This window comes from Zea mays, chromosome 1 (assembly GCF_902167145.1).
Source record: "Zea mays cultivar B73 chromosome 1, Zm-B73-REFERENCE-NAM-5.0, whole genome shotgun sequence".
Taxonomy (NCBI): Eukaryota; Viridiplantae; Streptophyta; class Magnoliopsida; order Poales; family Poaceae; genus Zea; species Zea mays.
The window spans coordinates 43,454,372-43,477,510 of NC_050096.1; the positions used below are offsets into that span (position 1 = coordinate 43,454,372).

General features: G+C 44.5%; 1 protein-coding gene across 1 annotated transcript; it reads left to right on the top strand.

The window, feature by feature from the left end:
• The first annotated feature begins 38 nt into the window (after window positions 1-38).
• On the top strand, window positions 39-1,970 carry LOC100275370 (uncharacterized). Its single transcript, XM_008656211.4, has one exon. It carries the CDS (start codon window positions 1,334-1,336, stop codon window positions 1,556-1,558), a length of 225 nt encoding a protein of 74 aa, XP_008654433.1. The 5' UTR covers window positions 39-1,333; the 3' UTR covers window positions 1,559-1,970.
• Window positions 1,971-23,139: the final 21,169 nt, after the last annotated feature.

The following is a 23,139-nucleotide window of genomic DNA, read 5'->3' on the forward strand; positions in this document are numbered from 1 at the left end:
TCTGAAAACAGTGTAGAACAATAAATTACAACGTTTTTTTTATGAATCGTTACCGTGATACTTATACATGTCCCCTGCTTCTGAAGCTCTTGCATTGCCTTTGATTCCAAACAGTAGCAAAACAGTGGTCCATGCTGCTGACACCAAGACTTTCTTCCCCCTGTGTGAACGGAATAGATGGGGTCATATAGTATAGTGTGGCATCCAAGTCAACTGCTCTCTGGATGACCAGACAATTTCTTCTAACAACTTTGGCCGGTCTGCACCTGTATTTCAGTGGCTCATTGAATGTGCATTATTGTACAGATTATCAGCAGATGCCTTTTAGGTGACGTCTAGTTCTGGGGCACTTGCCAGGTCCGTGACTAACAAAGAACCAGAGCTGCATAGCGTTAGTGAATCTCTATCTTCCTCTCCTGTTCTTGTCTGGAGACCTAATCCCATTGCTAGATATTGATTTCAGTACTTGTTAGACCATGTACAGTCAGCATGGGCAATTTGGGCAGCCGGACAAGGGCTATAGTTTTCTATGGCTAGCCAGATGGATTGCTTATCGCAGAATCTAGCCAGTCGTAGTCCAACTTTTTTTTTCAGATTAGCCTTGTGACTACTCTACCCAAACACGGAAACGCCAGATTGGCTGGACATCGTTGTTCTTGTAAATCTGATTTCATTGCTGGTAACCAACAGAAGGTGGCTGATTTTTATTCCCATGCCAGTAGTACTTTTGTTATTTATTCTTCACATTGCACAGCTGTCACTTAGCAGTGCATCAGAGGTTTTGAATAGTACTAGAGGCCAAGCAGCACAATGCACACGACACATCGTCCAAGACGCGGTTTCTCCGTAGTAAGAACTAAGAGACAGGGTTGCCCCAGTGTATTTCAAGGTTTCAGGCGCTAAAAACACAGTGCTGCAGCGTACTTCTAGAAGGTCTCAAACTTGGGAGAGGAGATCCTTGCTCTCCAAGTAAACTGCCCCCCACCCCCACTCTTGCGAGAAATTTGCTGTTTTGCCACTCTCAAATTTGGCTGCTTGTTATTATGCCATCCCGTGTCTATGACTGGTGGGACCATCTGTGTCTATGATTTATGGATTCGATGGCATAATGACGAAGCCCACAAATGATAATGGCAAAATTGCCAATGGCTCCACTCTTGCTCGGCTCTCATCTGGACCATCCCATCTGCTCTGCCTGCAGCTATAAAACGGCGGAGCTCTCGCCCGCTCCCCGTCACTCACCCACTCTGACATTAGACACAACACAGCCCACACGGCTCTCCAGTCCCCAGATTCCCGCGCCTTCCTGAGCAAGAAGACACCCGCGGCGACGATGGAGCGGCTGCCGCCGCACCAGGAGAAGGCGGCGAGGCGGACCCTTCCTCGGCGCGGGCAGATCAAGGCGGGCATCTTCGCGAGCCTGTTCCGGTGCATCGTCGCCCCCGAGGCACCCGCGCGCAAGGAAGGCGGCACGAACAAAGATGGCAGCAGCAGCCACCACCGCGGCTGCAAGAACAAAGATGGCGGCAGCCACCGCCGCGTCTCCCCCGGTGGCTGATGCGGTTCGAAGGAGTCAAGGTATAAATAACAGGGAGAGTTGACGATGTGGGGGTTGCGATGATCCCCGTTGTGAAACGCTGCAGCCTGCGGCGCCGGTCGTTGAACTCGCGGAGCGGAGGAGGGTCTTCGGGGGGTGGTATCGGGTTAGCTGAATCTGTATAATGGTATGGGGTTCAGAGTTCAGACAGGGTCAGGGCAGTGAATTGTCTGGACTTTCTGTGGTCGGATGGGGTCTCTGAACTCCGGCTTCAGCTGGAGTGCTATGTAAATATGTAATGCACGCTCTTGTCTGTGTTCTTTAGCGGCAACTTCAGTGCCTTAGCCCTTTGGTGTTTCCTTTCCAGGTCACCACTGTCTTGTGGATATTATTGCTCTTGTTGGTTAATGAATCTTCTCAGTGTTCTTACTTCTCAGTTCTCACCCACGAGGCCACAGTGCATGTTGACGGTGTACTCTGTTTCTTTCACTTGAACAAGGATTTTACTCTTCCAGTGAAGGTGAAGGCAATGACTAGTGTGTAATTAAGGCTTTTATTAAGTGCAAGCGTTCAAGTGAGTCTTCTGGATTTTTTATCGTGGTCCAACCATAGCTGCATATTTCCTGTGTTAGAAGGGTTTTTTGGATCACGATCTAAAAGCACGGGAGGCTCGATCGTACGCTGACACCTAAGACTCTTGCACAACAGTAGTTTTGCCACCGGTTGCCGCTGCTGATGGAGATCATCCTCCACCCGACGCCCATGGACTTGGATGACACACGCCCACCTGATGACGCGATTCCCAACGTGCCTTCGCCACCCGAAGCACCGGCTTTCTCCGTCGCGCCCTCGCCGGCTGACGCGATTGCCTTGCTGCCCCGTCGTCCAGGCTCCGGCCGGCCGTGCTGCAGGAAGGTACGTCAAATTCTGATATGTTCTCTTCCAGTTACTTCTGCAAGCAAATGTACGTCAACACCAGTAGATGATCGCAGTTCAGTTATTTAATTACGCACTAGTAATAAGTGCTACACAGCAGGAAAAAAACATGATGATCGGACTAACAGAAACGGCAAAGCATTGTTTCTCTTAATTCTGAAATTTAATAGTGCATATGCTCTTTCAATGTTATTGTAATTTTTCGGCCTGTTATATTAATGTTTATATACTGCATATGTTTAGTGCAGATGCTCTTTCAATATCATTGTAGATCTGCTCGCAGTGCTGCCTCTTGCTTTCCTGCTTTTTCCTTCTTTTTTTTTTTTTTGCTTGGACTTTTTGTTAAGAAATTCCAGTAGGGATTAAGGTCTCCCTCCTGTTTCCTAAATTTATTGTAATTGGATACACAAAGTATTTGCACACAGTGGCGAAGGGTGGTATGAAATCAGGGAGGGTAATCTAGTGTTACACTAACACAAGTGCCGTGCAATGTGGTCACTAAGTATAGGTTCACACGGAGCGGCTGCTAACGCAAGCCAACTAGAGCCACGCGTATGCATCTCAAGCAAGGTCCGCTCATCCATAATTTTCTTCCCACCGTTTGGTTTAGCTTTCCCCTGCCCGGATTTCCCCAGATATCGCGTCGTCGGCCTATGGTGGTCCAAAGGGCAAAGGTAGGCCACCTCTGCCACTTGGTCCTTCGTCCGGCGCCTCGTGTCATCACTCGTCACAGTTCACAGCGAAGGAAAAGGACCTCTCCCGTCTTGACGCGACGGTCCGACATGGCAGGCCTGGCCTACAGTTTGGTGTGCGCAGATGCCTGCCGGTCACGGTCCAGGCGTCCAGCCGGCGGTGGACCGTGGACTGGTGGTGGCGGCGGCGTCTGTCAACGAAGCACATGTTCATTGCACATGCCTGCGGCAGCGGAAGTGCATATCCGCCCAAGATTCGGGTGGTGTGGTGTGGGACTGTGGCCGTGTAGCCCGCCGTCGACGAGCCGAGGGACGGGGCGGCAGTCCGCCAGAGTCCAAGCGCGGAGTCACGAGGCGACGGGTGGTCCAGCCTCCGAGGAGTACCGGAAACAGTGCCTATCCATCCCGTTCCGTTGGACCAGAGCACAGGCGACGGGTGGTTGGTTGAACGGTGGAACCAGTGAGCTAGGTGATGTGACTGTCACCGTAACGTGATGACATATCATAGATAGACCTGTTTAGATTTTCTAAGTAAAGCTTAAGGCCTATTTGGTTCTTTCGGATGTGTTTAGTTTAAGGTCAAAGTAGAATGACTCAAGGACGTCACCGTCTCTTCGATTTTTTAGGATCACATCGCAACCAAAAATTGCTCTGGTGTTTATCTCGCCCCCGCATGACTCTCATCCAAACATTATAGAGACGGTGTTTGTCCTTTCTATCCCTTCTTATACGTGCATGACTAAAGTTCAGTCCATACTCTGTTTGGTTATAGAGACTAAAAATATTCAGAACACATTAAATGAATCATAAGAGGACCAAAATATCCCTTAGCATTCTCTCGTCATTAATGCAACTAAAATAAAGAGGGACAAAAAATTGAATTAATATAATTTAGTTTCTTTTAGTAACCCCTTGAGGGACTAGAGACAAACAATTTAGTCCTTGTTTTAGTCCTATCGTTTGATAATTTAGGGACTAAATGTGACTAAAATAAAGGGATTAAATCTTTAATACCTCAAACCAAACGGGCTTAGTACATCATTGAACGATATTACGATAGACTAAACATAGATTAATTAAAATTGTTCCTTTCTCTAATATAATCTACTCATCAAAATATACATCATTTTGGTTTATTCCGTCTAGGTGGACTCTAAGATTAGACAGATAAAACCACAACGGCCACCAACCCACCACCAGTACACCACCACCATCGCACCGCAGATGGAAGAAGAGAGGTGCCAGTCGCAGCCTTGGGGATGAAGGAGTCGTCCAGAGCCACGTGCGCAATTCCAGCTATACGATACGAGGCCCACGAGGGTGACCTGACGATCCATTTGCTACTAATGTTTCTTTCTTTCATGTGTTGTGTTTTTGTGTCTTCCTTTTGTGAGTAAATAGTTTCTTTTTTGCTTCTGTGGTGGAGCGTGAGACTGCATTGACTGACTGACTGTGAGACTGACACGGCCAATCCTTCAAAAATCAATAATTTAGTTAGTTAATATAAAAACTTCACTCCAACAATTATCTAAATAAATTTCCTAAATTTAACAACTTCTCCTCTGATAACAACTCTCTAAACAAAAATATCGAATGCATTATGTAGATAATGGGGACGAGGTGGCAGCCTCCCCAGGCCTCGATTTATGGGCCGTGTCTCGAGTAGGCTAGTTCAACATCATATTACTATACATAATCGGTATTTAGGCTCTGTTTGGGAGGGCTTCGTTTCAAGAATTGTAGCTTCAGTTTTTCAGCTTCACTATAAGACAGCTTCGATAGATTGGTAAGCCAGCGTCAATAGTGTTTGACTTACCCAAATACTCCATCTTCTGTAATACAATTAATTTGTGTGAGCTTCCTTAATAATTAGCGTGTGGAGAAAGAGACATGAAATGGTAGGTCATGTAACAATGACATGGTGGGTAATTTTTGTGCAACTTAATAAGGAGGTATGAAAACAGTTTTTTTCAAACACCCTCTGAGGAGCTTCGAAAATTTCATGAAATTGGCCTCTAGTTTTAGTTTTTTTTTGAAACTAAATCTCATAGAGATGGACCTGTTTGGATAAAATAAGCTGAAATAGACCTGAAATTTTTGAAGTGAAGCTCTCCCAAACATGGCCTTAGTTTCAGCTTACACGTGACCTTTGCCATAAATAATCGGTTCAAAGTGCTTTGCTCACACAACGCACATATCGATTCATGTGTCTCGTCTCCCGTCACCTAGGGCTACCGTGTAGTGCCACCCATTAGCAGATCATTTCAAACGAATTTGCGACTGTGGCTATTGCATCACCTTGCTGAAGAATTATTTAAGGTCTAAAATATTTTTTATGTGCATTTTTAATTGCTTTAGCAAGTAATCGTGCTTAACAAACTACATGAATTAATTTATTTTATCGAAGCCATCAGGGATGATTTTGCATCTAAATATGCTAGAAAACATTTTAAAGGTGATTTCTACAATATATTTGAGATAATAATCTCTCTTCTATTGACCACTCAAATTTTTCTATGATACGTCGAGCTATTTTAATTAGTTGTTATATAATAGCAAAAAAGTTATAGCATTAGAGCCTCTATTTGTTATCTCGCCCCGGGTACCTTAAAACTCAGGAACAGTCCTGCACGTCGTTTGTTTGTGGAGATCCTTAGGAAAGGTTTCTGAAAGGAAAATAGGCTTACACCTTTTCCTAATTGATTTTGGTAGTTTAATTGCCCAACACAAATAATTGGACTAACTAGTTTGCTCTAGATTATGAGTTCTACAGGTGCCAAAGGTTCACAACAAACCAATAAAAAGACAAAGAAAGGGTTCAAATAAAAAGAGCAAAAGACTATCGAAGTGTGCCCTGGTCTGGCGCACCGGACTGTCCGGTGTGCCACCGGACAGTGTCCGGTGCACCAGGGAACCCAACTCCGAACTTGCCACATTCGGGAATTCTGGGAGCTGCTCCGCTATAATTCACCGGACTATCCAGTGCGCCAGCGGAGTAACGGCTACACAGCGCCAACGGTCGTCTGCAACGAACAATAAATGCGCTACAGTGTGCGCCTGCGCGCGCAGAAGTCAGAGCAGCGCCAGAAGGCGCACCGGACAGTGAATAGTGACTGTCCGGTGCACCACCGGGCTGTCCGGTGGCCCAGAAGTCAGAAGCTCCAACGGTCAAACCCTAACGGTCGGGTGACGTGGCTGGCGCACCGGACAGTGTCCGGTGCGCCATTCGACAGCAGCCTCCACCAACGGCTATTTTGGTGGTTGGGGTTATAAATACCCCCAACCACCTACCATTCATTGCATCCAAGTTTTCAGCCTTCAAACCTCATACAAGAGCTATAGCATTCAATACAAGACACAAACAAAGAGATCAAATCCTCTCCCAAGTCCGGAATCACTCGAAACAAATTAGTGACTAGAGAGAGACATTTGTGTTCATTTGAGCTCTTGCGCTTGGATTGCTTTTGTTCTTCCTTCTTTCTTGTTTCCAACTCAATTGTAATCAAGGCAAGAGACACCAATTGTGTGGTGATCCTTGTGGGGACTTTGTGTCCCCATTGATTGAGAAGAGAAGCTCACTCGGTCTAGGTGACCGTTTGAGAGAGGGAAAGGGTTGAAAGAGACCCGGTCTTTGTGACCACCTCAACGGGGAGTAGGTTTGCAAGAACCGAACCTCGGTAAAACAAATCATTGTGTCATCTGTTCTTATTCGTTTGTGATTTGTTTTCGCCCTCTCTTTCGGACTCGAATTTAATTCTAACGCTAACCCCGGCTTGTAGTGTGTGCTTAAGTTTGTAAATTTCAGTTTCCGCCTATTCACCCCCCCTCTAGGTGACTTTCAATTGGTATCAGAGCCCGATACTTCATTAGAGCCTATCCACTCGAAGTGATGTTGGGAGCATCCGCCAAGAGGGAGATCGGGACCGGCGACAAGTCCGCAAGCTCGGGGAGAACGCACTCAAGGGAGTCCGCCCATAAGCACAAGGATGAATCCTCTTCCTCCATCAAGTCCCAAAGGAAGGGTGACAAGAAGAAGAAGATGAAGAAGGTGGTCTACTACGAGACCGACTCTTCGTCACCCTCCACCTTCGGCTCAGAATCGGCATCCGCAACTTCTAAGCGCCATGAGCGCAAGAAGTATAGTAAGATGCCCCTTCGCTATCCTCGTATTTCAAAACACACTCCATTACTTTCCGTTCCATTAGGCAAACCACCTATGTTTGATGGTGAAGATTATTCAAAGTGGAGTGATAAAATGAGGCATCACCTAACTTCACTCCACAAAAGCATATGGGATATTGTTGAGTATGGAGCGCAGGTACCAAATGAAGGGGACAAGGATTATGATTCGGAGGAGGTCGAACAAATCCAACACTTCAACTCCCAAGCCACTACTATACTCCTCGCCTCTCTAAGTCGAGAGGAGTATAATAAGGTGCAAGGGTTGAAGAGTGCAAAGGAGATTTGGGACGTGCTCAAAACCGCGCACGAAGGAGACAAGGTGACCAAGATCACCAAGAGGGAAACGATCGAGGGGGAGCTCGGTCGCTTCATGCTTCACCAAGGGGAGGAGCCACAAGCAATGTACAACCGGCTCAAGACATTGGTGAACCAAGTGCGCAACCTCGGGAGCACCAAGTGGGATGACCATGAAATGGTCAAGGTTATTCTTAGATCACTCGTTTTTCTTAATCCCACTCAAGTTCAATTAATTCGTGGTGATCCAAGATATAAACTAATGTCTCCCGAGGAAGTGATAGAAAAATTTGTTAGCTTTGAATTGATGATCAAAGGCTCCAAGAAAATCATCGAGCAAGGCGCCTCCTCCACACCCGATATGCAACCCGTTGCATTCAAGGCAACGGAGGAGAAGAAATAAGACTCTACATCAAGTAGGGTCCCCATCGACGCCTCTAAACTCGACAATGAGGAAATGACGCTCATCATCAAGAGCTTCCGCCAAATCCTCAAGCAAAGGAGGGGGAAAGATTACAAACCCCGCTCCAAGAAGGTTTGCTACAAGTGTGGTAAGCCCGGTCATTTCATCGCAAAATGTCCATTATCAAGTGATAGTGACAGGGGCGACGACAAGAAGGGAAAGAGAAGAGAAAAGAAGAGGTACTACAAGAAGAAGGGCGGCGATGCCCATGTTTGCCGGGAGTGGGACTCCGATGAGAGCTCCACCGACTCCTCCTCCGACGAGGACGCCGCCAACATCACCGTCAATAAAGGACTTCTCTTCCCCAACGTCGGCCATAAGTGTCTCATGGCAAAGGACGGTAAGAAGAAGAAGGTAAAATCTAGATCCTCCACTAAGTATGCAACATCTAGTGATGAGGCTAATTCTAGTGATGATGAGGATGATTTGTTTACTCTTTTTGCCAACCTCAACATGCAACAAAAGGAGAAATTAAATGAATTGATTAGTGCTATTCATGAGAAGGATGAACTCTTGGATAGACAAGAGGACTTCCTTATTAAAGAGAACAAAAAACATGTTAAGGTCAAAAATGCTTATGCTCTAGAGGTAGAAAAATGCGAAAAATTAACTAGTGAGCTAAGCACTTGCCATGACACTATTTCCAACCTTAGAATTGAGAATGCTAATTTGATTACTAAGGTTTAGAAGTCAAATATTTGTGATGATTCAATTACCAATCTTAGAAATGATAATGCTAGTTTAATTGCTAAGATTGAAAAATTGAATGCCTCTCTTGCTAGCCTTAGAAATGAGAATGAAAAATTAATTGCTAAGCCTAAAGATTTAAATGTTTGCAATGATGCTATTTCCAATCTTAGAGATGAGAATGCTATTTTGCATGCTAAGATTATTGAACTAAAAGATTGCAAACCCTCTACATCTACCATTGAGCATGTTACAATTTGAACTAGATGTAGAGACATTAATATTGATGCTATTCATGATTACTTAGCTTTAATTAAGAAACAAAATGATCACATAGCTCAACTTAGTGCCAAAATTAATGAGCATGACTTAGAAAATGAAAAATTTAAATTTGCTAGAAGCATGCTCTATAGTGGGAGACGCCCTGACATTAAGGATGGCATTGGCTTCCAATAGGGAGACAATGTCAAGCTTAATGCCCATCATAAAAGATTATCTAATTTTGTTAAGGGCAAGGCTCCCATGGTTCAGGATAAAGAGGGTTACATTTTTTACCCTGCCGGTTATCCCGAACACAAAATCAGGAGAATTCATTCTAGGAAGTCTCACTCTGGTTCTCATCATGCATTTATGTATAAGAGTGAGGCATCTAGTTCTAGGCAATCAACCCATGCCAAATTGCCTAAAAAGAAAACTCCTATTTCATCAAATGAGCCTAACATTTCATTTAAGACTTTTGATGCTTCTTATGTACTAACTAACAAATCAGGCAAGGTAGTTGCCAAATATGTTGGGGGCAAACACAAGGGATCAAAGACTTGTGTTTGGGTACCCAAGGTGCTTGTTTCTAATGTCAAAGAACCCAAGACCGTTTGGGTACCTAAGAACAAGGCCTAAACTTGTTTTGTAGGTTTATGCATCCGGGGGCTCAAGTTGGATCATTGATAGCGGGTGCACAAACCACATGACTGGGGAGAAAAGGATGTTCTCCTCCTATGAGAAAAACCAAGATCCCCAACGAGCTATCACATTCGGGGATGGAAATCAAGGTTTGGTCAAAGGTTTGGGTAAAATTGCTATATCACCTGACCATTCTATTTCCAATGTTTTTCTTGTAGATTCATTAGATTACAATTTGCTTTCTGTTTCTCAATTATGCAAAATGGGCTACAATTGTCTTTTTACGGATGTAGGTGTTACTGTCTTTAGAAGAAGTGATGATTCAGTAGCATTTAAGGGAGTGTTAGAGGGTCAGCTATACTTAGTTGATTTTAATAGAGCTGAACTCGACACTTGCTTAATTGCTAAGACTAACATGGGTTGGCTCTGGCATCGCCGACTAGCCCACGTTGGGATGAAGAATCTTCATAAGCTTCTAAATTGAGAGCACATTTTGGGATTAACCAATGTTCATTTTGAGAAAGACAGGGTATGTAGCGCATGTCAAGCAGGAAAGCAAGTTGGTGTTCATCATCCACACAAGAACATCATGACGACTGACAGGCCACTGGAGCTGCTCCACATGGACTTATTCGGCCCGATAGCTTACATAAGCATCGGCGGGAGTAAGTACTGTCTAGTTATTGTGGATGATTATTCTCGCTTCACTGGGTATTCTTTTTACAGGAAAAATCTCAAACCCAAGAGACTTTGAAAGGATTCTTGAGACGGGCTCAAAATGAGTTCGGATTAAGGATCAAAAAGATAAGAAGCGACAATAGAACGGAGTTCAAGAACTCTCAAATTGAAGGCTTTCTTGAGGAGGAGGGCATCAAGCATGAGTTCTCTTCTCCCTACATGCCACAACAAAATGGTGTAGTGGAGAGGAAGAACAGAACTCTATTGGACATGGCAAGAACCATGCTTGATGAATATAAGACTTTGGATCGGTTTTGGGCCGAGGCGGTCAACACCGCTTGCTACGCCATCAACCGGTTATATCTTCACCGAATCCTCAAGAAGACATCATACGAACTCCTCACCGGTAAAAAGCCCAATGTTTCATATTTTAGAGTCTTTGGTAGCAAATGCTTTATTCTTGTTAAAAGAGGTAGAAAATCTAAATTTGCTCCTAAGGCTGTAGAAGGCTTTTTACTTGGTTATGACTCAAACACAAGGGCATATAGAGTCTTTAACAAGTCCACTGGACTAATTGAAGTCTCTTGTGACATTGTGTTTGATGAGACTAACGGCTCTCAAGTAGAGCAAGTTGATCTTGATGAATTAGATGATGAAGAGGCTCCATGCGTTGCGCTAAGGAACATGTCCATTGGGGATGTGTGTCCTAAGGAATCCGAGGAGCCTCCACATGCACAAGATCAACCATCTTCCTCCATGCAAGCATCTCCACCAACTCAAGGCGAGGATGAAGCTCAAGATGATGAAGGAGAAGATCAAGAAGATGAGCCACCTTAATAAGACGGCAATGATCAAGGGGGAGATGCAAATGATCAAGACAAGGAGGATGAACAAGATCCAAGACCGCCACACCCAAGAGTCCACCAAGCAATCCAACGAGATCACCCCTTGAACACCATCCTCGGCGACATTCATAAGGGGGTAACCACTTGATCTCGTGTTGCTCATTTTTGTGAACATTACTCTTTTGTTTCCTCTATTGAGCCCCACAGGGTAGAGGAAGCACTTCAAGATTGGGATTGGGTGTTGGCAATGCAAGAGGAGCTCAACAACTTCACGAGGAATGAGGTATGGCATTTAGTTCCACGTCCTAACCAAAATGTTGTAGGAACCAAGTGGGTCTTCCACAACAAACAAGATGAGCATGGTGTGGTGACAAGGAACAAAGCTCGACTTGTGGCCAAGGGGTATTCACAAGTCGAAGGTTTGGATTTTGGTGAAACCTATGCACCCGTAGCTAGGCTTGAGTCAATTCGTATATTACTTGCCTATGCTACTTACCATGGCTTTAAGCTTTACCAAATGGACGTGAAGAGTGCCTTCCTCAATGGACCAATCAAGGAAGAGGTCTATGTTGAGCAACCTCCCGGCTTTGAAGATAGTGAGTATCCTAACCATGTTTACAAACTCTCTAAGGCGCTTTATGGGCTCAAGCAAACCCCAAGAGCATGGTATGAATGCCTAAGAGATTTCCTTATCACTAATAGCTTCAAAGTCGGCAAGGTCGATCCTACTCTCTTTACTAAAACTATTGAAAATGATTTGTTTGTATACCAAATTTATGTTGATGATATCATATTTGGGTCTACTAACAAATCCATTTGTGAAAAGTTTAGTAGGATCATGACTCAAAAATTCGAGATGTCTATGATGGGGGAGTTGAAGTATTTTCTAGGATTTTAAGTCAAGCAACTCCAAGAGGGCACCTTCATTAGCCAAACGAAATACATTCAATATATTCTTACCAAGTTTGGGATGAAGGATGCCAAACCCATCAAGACACCCATGGGAACCAATGGGCATCTCGACCTCGACACGGTAGGTAAATCCGTAGATCAAAAGGTATACCGGTCGATGATAGGTTCTTTACTCTATTTATGTGCTTCACGACCGGATATTATGCTTTCCGTATGCATGTGTGCAAGATTCCAAGCCGATCCTAAGGAAGTTCACCTTAGGGCCGTGAAACGAATCTTGAGATATTTAGTTTATACTCCTAAGTTTGGCCTTTGGTACCCCAAGGGATCCACTTTTGATTTAATTGGTTATTCAGATGCTGATTGGGCCGGGTGTAAGATTGATAGAAAGAGCACATCAGGGACTTGCCAGTTCTTGGGAAGATCTCTGGTGTCTTGGGCTTCTAAGAAACAAAATTCTGTAGCTCTTTCTACCGTCGAAGCCGAGTATATTGTCGCAGGTCACTGTTGCGCGCAACTGCTTTGGATGAGGCAAACCCTTAGGGACTATGGTTACAAACTAACCAAAGTTCCTCTCCTATGTGATAATGAGAGTGCAATCCGCATGACGGATAATCCCGTTGAGCACAGCCGCACTAAGCACATAGTCATTCGGTATCACTTTTTGAGGGATCACCAACAACGGGGAGATATCAAGATTGCTTACATTAACACCAAAGATCAATTGGCTGATATCTTTACCAAGCCACTAGATGAGAAAACATTTACCAAACTTAGGCATGAGCTAAATATTCTTGACTCTAGGAATTTTGATTGATCTTTTGCACACATAGCTCATTTATATACCTTTGATCCTATCTCTTTCATATGTTATGACTAATGTGTTTTCAAGTTCATATTATGCTAAGTCATGGATTGAAAGGGAAATGGAGTCCTCGGCAAAGACAAAAGGCTTCCACTCCACTTCATCGCATTATTCATCCTTCGCCGTCGCTCCACAACGCTCTCCAATTTGGTATAATCTTCACTCCTATATTATTTACCAAAGGTGGAAATTACAAAAGGGCTTATAATCTTCACGCTATCCGTTTTTGGCGATTCATGCCAAAGGGGGAGAAAGTATTAGCCTAAAGAAAAAGGACCGCACCACCACCAATTTCAAAAATGTAGTCTTTCAATTTGTGTTAAGAAAAGATTTTTCAATTGGTATCTTATCTTTGATATAATTTCAAATTTGTATACCCTCTTCAAAAATACTATCCAAAACCCTCTTGAACACTAAGAGGAGGATTTCATTCAGGGGGAGTTTTGTTTTAGTCAAAGGAAAAGCATTTGAAACAGGGGGAGAAAATCTCAAATCTTGAAAATAAATGCTTCTCAAAATCTTACTCATTTAACTTTGACTATTTGCAAAAGACTTTGAAAAGAATTTACAAAACATTTGCAAAACAAAACAAGTGGTGCAAGCGTGGTCCAAAATCTTAAATAAGAAGAAAGCCATCCATGCATATCTAGTAGAAATAATTATTGGTTTCATTCCAAGCAACCTTTGCACTTACCTTATGCAAATTAGTTCAATTCTGCACTTTTATATTTTCTTTGGTTTATGTTGGCATCAATCACCAAAAAGGGGGGAGATTGAAAGGGAAATAGGCTTACACCTTTTTCTAATTGATTTTGGTGGTTGAATTGCCCAACACAAATAATTGAACTAACTAGTTTGCTCTAGATTATGAGTTCTACAGGTGCCAAAGGTTCACAACAAACCAATAAAAAGACCAAAAAAGGGTTCAAATAAAAAGAGCAAAAGACTACCGAAGTGTGCCCTGGTCTGGCGCACCGGACTGTCCGGTGTGCTACCGGACAGTGTCCGGTGCACCAGGGAACCCAACTCCGAACTTGCCACCTTCGGGAATTCTGGGAGCTGCTCCGCTATAATTCACCAGACTGTCCGGTGCGCCAGCGGAGTAACGGCTACACAGCGCCAATGGTCGTCTGCAACGAACAATAAATGCGCTACAGTGTGCGCCTGCGCGCACAGAAGTCAGAGAAGCGCCAGAAGGCGCACCGGACAGTGAATAGTGACTGTCCGGTGCACCACCAGACTGTCCGGTGGCCCAGAAGTCAGAAGCTCCAACGGTCAAACCCTAACGGTCGGGTGACGTGGCTGGCGCACCGGACTGTCCGGTGGCGCACCGGACTGTCCGGTGCGCCATTCGACAGCAGCCTCCACCAACGGCTATTTTTGTGGTTGGGGTTATAAATACCCCCAACCACCCACCATTCATTGCATCCAAGTTTTTAGCCTTCAAACCTCATACAAGAGCTATAGCATTCAATACAAGACACAAACAAAGAGATCAAATCCTCTCCCAAGTCTGGAATCACTCCAAACAAATTAGTGACTAGAGAGAGACATTTGTGTTCATTTGAGCTCTTGCGCTTGGATTGCTTTTCTTCTTCCTTCTGTCTTGTTTCCAACTCAATTGTAATCAAGGCAAGAGACACCAATTGTGTGGTGATCCTTGTGGGGACTTTGTGTCCCGATTGATTGAGAAGAGAAGCTCACTCGGTCTAGGTGACCGTTTGAGAGAGGGAAAGGGTTGAAAGAGACCCAGTCTTTGTGACCACCTCAACGGGGAGTAGGTTTGCAAGAACCGAACCTCGGTAAAACAAATCACTGTGTCATCCATTCTTATTCGCTTGTGATTTGTTTTCGCCCTCTCTTTCCGAGAGTACCTAGAGGGGGGGTGAATAGGTGACCCTGTGAAACTTGAAACTTAATCCACAAAAACTTGATTAGGCGTTAGCACAATAATGCCAAGTGGCTTAGAGAGGAGTCTCAACAAAACACAATAACCATAAGAGATCAATCACAGAGATGGCACACTGGTTTATCCCGTGGTTCGACCAAGACCAACGCTTGCCTACTCCATGTTGTGGCGTCCCAACGGACGAGGGTTGCAATCAACCCCTCTCAAGCGGTCCAAAGACCCACTTGGATACCACGGTGTTTTGCTTTGCTTTTCTTAATCCCGTTCGCGAGGAATCTCCACAACTTGGAGTCTCTCGCCCTTACAAAGATGTTCACAAAGAAGCACGGAGTAAGGGAGGGATTAGCAACTCACACAAGACACAAAGATCACAGCAAATACGCACACACAAGACCCAGACTTAAGCTCAAAAGACTAGCACACTAGAACGGAGCTCAAATCACTAGAATGTCGAACAAGTGTGCGAGAATGGAGTGTGAGTGATCAAGAGTGCTCAAGGAATGCTTGGTCTTCTCCTCCATGCGCCTAGGGGTCCCTTTTATAGCCCCAAGGCAGCTAGGAGCCGTTGAGAGCAATCTGGGAAGGCAATTCTTGCCTTCTGTCGCCTGGCGCACCGGACAGTCCGGTGCACCACCGGACACTGTCCGGTGCGGATTTCCTTCCTTATTTGGCGAAGCCGACCGTTGGCAGCCTTGGAGCCGTTGGCGCACCAGACACTGTCCGGTGCACACCGGACAGTCCGGTGCCCCCTCCCGACCGTTGGCTCGGCCACGTGTCCCGCGCAGATCGCGCAGCCGACCGTTGGCCCGGCCGACCGTTGGCTCACCGGACAGTCCGGTGAATTATAGCCGTACGCCGTTAATTTATTCCCGAGAGCGCCAAGTTCGCCTGAGCCAGCCTGGCACACCGGACAGTTCGGTGCACCCAGACAGCGCTGGCTTTGGCTGAAACAAAGCCATCTCTCTCCAATTTGTTTTCTCCTGTTTCTAGCACTTAGACACAATACATTAGTCTTTAAAACAATGTACTAAGTCTGAAAAACATACCTTTTGACTTGATTTGCACTTTGTCCACCACCTTGCATATATTAACACTTAAGCACTTGTGTTGGACACTAAATCACCAAAACACTTAGAAATGGCCCAAGGGCACATTTCCCTTTCAATCTCCCCCTTTTTGGTGATTTATGCCAACACAACATAAAGAAAGTAGAACAAGTACAAAATCAATTCAAATAAGAACTTAAATTTGTTTTGAATCAAATTTGGCATATATGGATCATTCTTTGCCACCACTTGGTTTGTTTTTGCAAATCGACTTCAATTTCCTAACTCTAAGTCAAACACACTTGTAGAGACATAAAGAGAGTTGTTCCAATAGAAATTGATCACAGTATCAAAAACTCCCCCTATTTCCCATAATCAACCATTCTCCCCACAAGAGACTAACTTTTGATAATAAGAGGCAAACAAGAATATTTTGATAAACAAAAACTCTAACTCTACTTTTTCAAAATTCTCAAGTGGTAGCTGATCCATTTATTGCTTTAGCCTTATTTTCTCCCCCTTTGGCATCAAGCACCAAAACAGGATCAATTTTGGCCCCTTAACCCCATTGCTTCACCAAAAATCTTCAACTAAGAGTAAAAGGCAATAAGAGTACTAAGATGAACTTGGAAGAAGTTACTCGTTCATCGGAGTGCAGTGGAAGTCTCGCATGGTCCAAGTTCACCTTTTCCCTTTCAATCCTCCTTCGAGACTAAATCAAGCAAACTCAAGCACATGGTTAGTCTCAAAGGGTCAAGTTGTAACACATCTCCCCCTAAATATGTGCATCACTTTGCAACAGACTTGTGAGGTCCGGGGAGTCCTTGTACAACTTGAGCACCATAAATAAGCAACACAATGCAAAAGGAACATGATCAAAGGCATAAACACATGTATGCTATAAATCAATCCAAGTTCTGCAAATCTAAGACATTGAGCTCACTACGCAACTTGCAAAAGGTCTGCTCATCTAAAGGCTTGGTAAAGATATCAGCTAGCTGGTTCTCGGAGCTAACATGAAACACTTCGATATCTCCCTTTTGCTGGTGGTCTCTCAAAAAGTGATGCCAGATGTCAATGTGCTTTGTGCGGCTGTGTTCAACAGGATTATCCGCCATGCGGATAGCACTCTCATTATCACATAGGAGTGGGACTTTGCTCAAATTGTAGCCAAAGTCCCTGAGGGTTTGCCTCATCCAAAGTAGTTGCGCACAACACTGTCCTGCGGCAACGTACTCGGCCTCAGCGGTGGATAGGGCAACAGAGGTTTGTTTCTTAGAACTCCATGACACCATGGACCTTCCTAAGAATTGGCACATCCCCGATGTACTCTTCCTATCGAACTTACATCCAGCATAGTCGGCGTCTGAATATCCAATCAAGTCAAAGGTAGACCCCTTTGGATACCAGATCCCGAAACAAGGCGTAGCGACTAAATATCTAAGAATTCGCTTCACAGCCACTAAGTGACACTCCTTAGGATCGGATTGAAATCTAGCACACATGCATACGCTAAGCATAATATCCGGTCTACTAGCACATAAATAAAGTAAAGACCCAATCATAGACCGGTATGCCTTTTGATCAATGGACTTACCTCCTTTGTTGAGGTCGGTGTGTCCGTCGGTTCCCATCGGAGTCTTTGCGGGCTTGGCGTCCTTCATCCCAAACCGCTTGATCAAGTCTTGTGTGTACTTGATTTGAGAGATGAAGGTTCCATCCTTGAGTTGCCTCACTTGGAACCCAAGGAAGTATCTTAACTCGCCCATCATCGACATCTCGAATTTTTGAGTCATCACCCTGCTAAACTCTTCACAAGACTTTTGGTTAGTAGAACCAAATATTATGTCATCGACATAAATTTGGCACACAAAAAGATCACCATCACAAGTCTTAGTAAAAAGAGTTGGATCGGCTTTCCCAACCTTGAAAGCATTAGCAATTAAAAAGTCTCTAAGGCATTCATACCATGCTCTTGGGGCTTGCTTAAGTCCATAGAGCGCCTTAGAGAGCTTACACACGTGGTCGGGGTACCGTTCATCCTCGAAGCCAGGGGGTTGCTCCACGTACACCTCCTCCTTGATTGGCCCGTTGAGGAAAGCGCTCTTCACATCCATTTGGAACAACCTGAAGGAATGGTGAGCGGCATATGCTAGCAAGATACAAATGGACTCTAGCCTAGCCACAGGAGCAAAAGTCTCCTCAAAGTCCAAACCTGCGAATTGGGCATAACCTTTTGCCACAAGTCGTGCCTTGTTCCTTGTCACCACCCCGTGCTCGTCTTGTTTGTTGCGGAACACCCACTTGGTTCCCACAACATTTTGCTTGGGACGAGGCACCAGTGTCCAAACTTCATTTCTTTTGAAGTTGTTGAGCTCCTCCTGCATGGCCAACACCCAGTCCGGATCTAGCAAGGCCTCTTCTACCCTGAAAGGCTCAATAGAAGAGACAAAGGAGTAATGCTCACAAAAATTAACTAATCGAGATCGAGTAGTTACTCCCTTGCTAATATCACCCAAAATTTGGTCGACGGGATGATCCCTTTGAATCATTGCTCGAACTTGGGTTGGAGGTGCCGGTTGCGCTTCTTCCTCCATTACATGATCATCTTGTGCTCCCCCTTGATCACACGCCTCCTGTTCATCATCCTGAGTTGGGGGTTGCACCATTGTTGAGGAAGAAGGTTGATCTTGCTCATCTTGTTCCTGTGGCCGCACATCTCCAATCGCCATGGTGCGTATTGCGGTCGTTGGAACTTCTTCTTCATCTACATCATCAAAATCAACAACTTGCTCTCTTGGAGAGCCATTAGTCTCATCAAATACAACGTCGCTAGAGACTTCAACCAAACCCGATGATTTGTTGAAGACTCTATACGCCTTTGTATTTGAGTCATAACCTAACAAAAACCCTTCTATGGCTTTGGGAGCAAATTTGGAATTCCTACCCTTCTTCACTAGAATGTAGCATTTACTCCCAAAAACTCGGAAATACGAAACATTGGGTTTGTTACCGGTTAGTAGTTTGTATGACGTCTTCTTGAGGAGGCGATGAAGGTAGACCCTGTTGATGGCGTGGCAAGCCGTGTTCACGGCTTCCGACCAAAAGCGCTCGGGGGTCTTGAACTCTCCAAGCATCGTCCTCGCCATGTCTATAAGCGTCCTGTTCTTTCTCTCTACCACACCATTTTGTTGTGGTGTGTAGGGCGCGGAGAACTCGTGCTTGATCCCTTCCTCCTCAAGGTACTCCTCCACTTGAAGGTTCTTGAACTCGGACCCATTGTCGCTCCTTATCTTCTTCACCTTGAGCTCAAACTCGTTTTGAGCTCTCCTTAGGAAGCGCTTGAGGGTCCCTTGGGTTTCAGATTTATCCTGCAAAAAGAATACCCAAGTGAAGCGAGAAAAATCATCAACTATAACAAGACCATACTTACTTCCTCCTATACTTAGATAGGCGACGGGTCCGAAAAGGTCCATGTGAAGCATCTCCAAAGGTCTTGATGTGGTCATCACATTTTTGGTGTGATGAGAGCTTCCCACCTGTTTGCCTGCTTGACAAGCTGCACAAGGTCTATCTTTTTCGAATTGCACATTAGTTAAACCTATCACGTGTTCTCCCTTTAGAAGTTTGTGAAGGTTCTTCATCCCCACATGTGCTAAGCGACGATGCCACAGCCAGCCCATGCTAGTCTTAGCAATTAAGCATGCATCTAGACCGGCCTCCTCTTTTGTAAAATCAACTAAGTAAAGTTTGCCGTCTAGTACACCCTTAAAAGCTAGTGAACCATCACTTCTTCTAAAGACAGACACATCTACATTTGTGAATAGACAATTATATCCCATATTGCGTAATTGACTAACAGATAACAAGTTATATCCAAGAGACTCAACTAAAAACACATTAGAAATAGAGTGCTCATTTGATATTGCAATTTTGCCTAAGCCTTTCACCTTGCCTTGATTCCCATCACCGAATATGATTGAATCTTGGGGATCCTTGTTCTTGACGTAGGAGGTGAACATCTTCTTCTCCCTCGTCATGTGGTTTGTGCATCCGCTGTCGATAATCCAGCTTGAACCCCCGGATGCATAAACCTGCAAGGCAAGTTTAGGCTTGGGTCTTAGGTACCCAACTCTTGTTGGGTCCTACAAGGTTTGTCATAATTGTCTTAGGGACCCAAATGCAAGTTTTGTCTCCCTTGCATTTTGCCCCTAATTTTCTAGCAACTATCTTCCTATCCTTTTTACAAATAGCAAAGGAAGCATTTAAAGCATGATATATTGTAGAAGGTTCATTAACTTTCCTAGGAACATTAACGACATTTCTCCTAGGCCTATGAACAAAATATCTCCTAGACATATCTCTACCATGCATATAGGAAGAACTAGTAGCAAACATGGCATGAGAGTCAAAAGCATCATAATCATTACAACTCCTATACGACTGTCTTCTATCATGGTACATAAACGTATGGTTCTTTTTAGCACTACTAGCCATAGGAGCCTTCCCTTTCTCCTTGGCGGAGATGGGAGCCTTATGGCTTGTTAAGTCCTTGGCTTCCGTCTTGAAGCCAAGTCCATCCTTAATTGAGGGGTGTCTACCAATCGTGTAGGCATCCCTTGCAAATTTTAGCTTGTCAAATTCATTCTTGCTAGTCTTAAGTTGGGCATTAAGACTAGCCAATTCATCATTCAGTTTGGAAATTGAAGCTAGGTGTTCACTACAAGCATCAATGTCAAAATCTTTACATCTCTTGCAAATCATAACATGTTCTACACAAGAGTTAGATTTACTAGCTATTTCTAACTTAGCATTCAAACCATCATTCATGCTCCTTAAGCTAGAAATTGTCTCATGGCAAGAAGATAGTTCACAAGAAAGCATTTCATTTCTTTTAACTTCTAAAGCATAAGATTTTTGTGCCTCTACAAATTTGTCATGCTCTTCATACAAAAGGTCCTCTTGTTTTTCTAAGAGTTTATCCTTTTCATTCAAGGCATCAATCAATTCATTAATCTTATCTACTTTAGTTCTATCCAATCCCTTGAACAAACTAGAGTAATCTATTTCTTCATCACTAGACTCATCATCACTAGAAGAATCATAAGTGGCATTGTTTTGATTACATACCTTCTTCTCCTTTGCCATGAGGCATGTGTGACGCTCGTTGGGGAAGAGGGATGATTTGTTGAAGGCGGTGGCAGCGAGTCCTTCATTATCGGAGTCAGATGACGAACAATCTGAGTCCCATTCCTTGCCAAGGTGTGCCTCGCCCTTAGCCTTCTTGTATGCCTTCTTCTTCTCCCTCTTGTTCCCCTGTTCCTGGTCACTATCATTATCGGGGCAGTTAGCGATAAAATGACCAATCTTACCACATTTGAAGCATGAGCGCTTCCCCTTTGTCTTGGTCTTGCTTGGCTGCCCCTTGCGACCCTTTAGCGCCGTCTTGAAGCGCTTGATGATGAGGGCCATCTCTTCATCATTGAGCCCGGCCGCCTCAACTTGCGCCACCTTGCTAGATAGTGCCTCCTTGCTTCTCGTTGCCTTGAGAGCAATGGGTTGAGGCTCATGGATTGGACCGTTCAACGCGTCGTCGATATATCTTGCCTCCTTGATCATCATTCGCCCGCTTACAAATTTCCCAAGAACTTCTTCGGGCGACATCTTGGTGTACCTAGGATTTTCACGGATATTGTTCACCAAATGTGGATCAAGTACAGTAAAGGACCTTAGCATTAGACGAACGACGTCGTGGTCCGTCCATCCTGTGCTTCCGTAGCTCCTTATCTTGTTGATGAGGGTCTTGAGCCGGTTGTATGTTTAGGTTGGCTCCTCTCCCCTGATCATTGCGAATCTTCCAAGCTCGCCCTCCACCAACTCCATTTTGGTGAGTAAGGTGACGTCGTTCCCCTCATGTGAGATCCTGAGGGTGTCCCAGATCTGCTTGGCATTGTCCAAGCCGCTCACCTTATGATACTCGTCCCTGCACAAAGAGGCTAACAACACAGTAGTAGCTTGTGCATTTCTATGAATCTGTTCATTGATAAACATAGGACTATCCGAGCTATCAAATTTCATTCCACTTTCCACAATCTCCCATATGCTCGGATGGAGAGAGAACAGGTGACTACACATTTTGTGGCTCCAAAATCCGTAGTCCTCTCCATCAAAGTGAGGAGGTTTGCCAAGTGGAATGGAGAGCAAATGAGCATTTGTACTTTGCGGAATACGAGAGTAGTCAAAAGAAAAGTTGGAATTAACCGTCTTTCTTTTGTCGTAGTCGTTGTCGTCGTTGTCCTTTTGGGAAGAAGTGGACTCATCGCTGTCGTCGTAGTAGACGATCTCCTTGATGCGCCTTGTCTTCTTCTTCTTCCCATCTTTGCGTTTGTGGCCCGAGCCCAAGTCGGTAGGCTTGTCATCCTTGGGCTCGTTGACGAAGGACTCCTTCTCCTTATCATTGATCACAATCCCCTTGCCCTTAGGATCCATCTCTTCGGGTGGTTAGTCCCTTTCTTGAAGAGAACGGCTCCGATACTAATTGAGAGTACCTAGAGGGGGGGTGAATAGGTGATCCTGTGAAACTTGAAACTTAATCCACAAAAACTTGATTAGGCGTTAGCACAATAATGCCAAGTGGCTTAGAGAGGAGTCTCAACAAAACACAATAACCACAAGAGATCAATCACAGAGATGGCACAGTGGTTTATCCTGTGGTTCGGCCAAGACCAACGCTTGCCTACTCCACGTTGTGGCGTCCCAACGGACGAGGGTTGCAATCAACCCCTCTCAAGCGGTCCAAAGACCCACTTGAATACCACGGTGTTTTGCTTTGCTTTTCTTAATCCCGTTCGCGAGGAATCTCCACAACTTGGAGTCTCTCGCTGAAAGTAGCCTAGAGGGGGGGTGAATAGGCTACACCTGAAAATTTTCACTAAAAACTTCGAGATAGGTTAAATTAAAGTTGCACTGGTGCAAACCGGTTCAGTCGATTTTAATTACAACTGAACAAGTTTGAACCTGCTCAACTTAAATTAGATAATCTATTGAACAAATACGAAGTAGTGAAGAATATAGCTAAAGACTTGCCTTACACAAAATCTACTCGAATGAATAATATGAACCAACCACCGAATATAAAGCGCTTAACAAGAACACACAAGAACACGCGATATAACCCGAGGTTCGGCAACCAC

Excerpts from the sequence above, each read along its gene's own strand:
- LOC100275370 (XM_008656211.4), top strand. The coding sequence starts at position 1,334 with ATGGAGCGGCTGCCGCCGCACCAGGAGAAGGCGGCGAGGCGGACCCTT.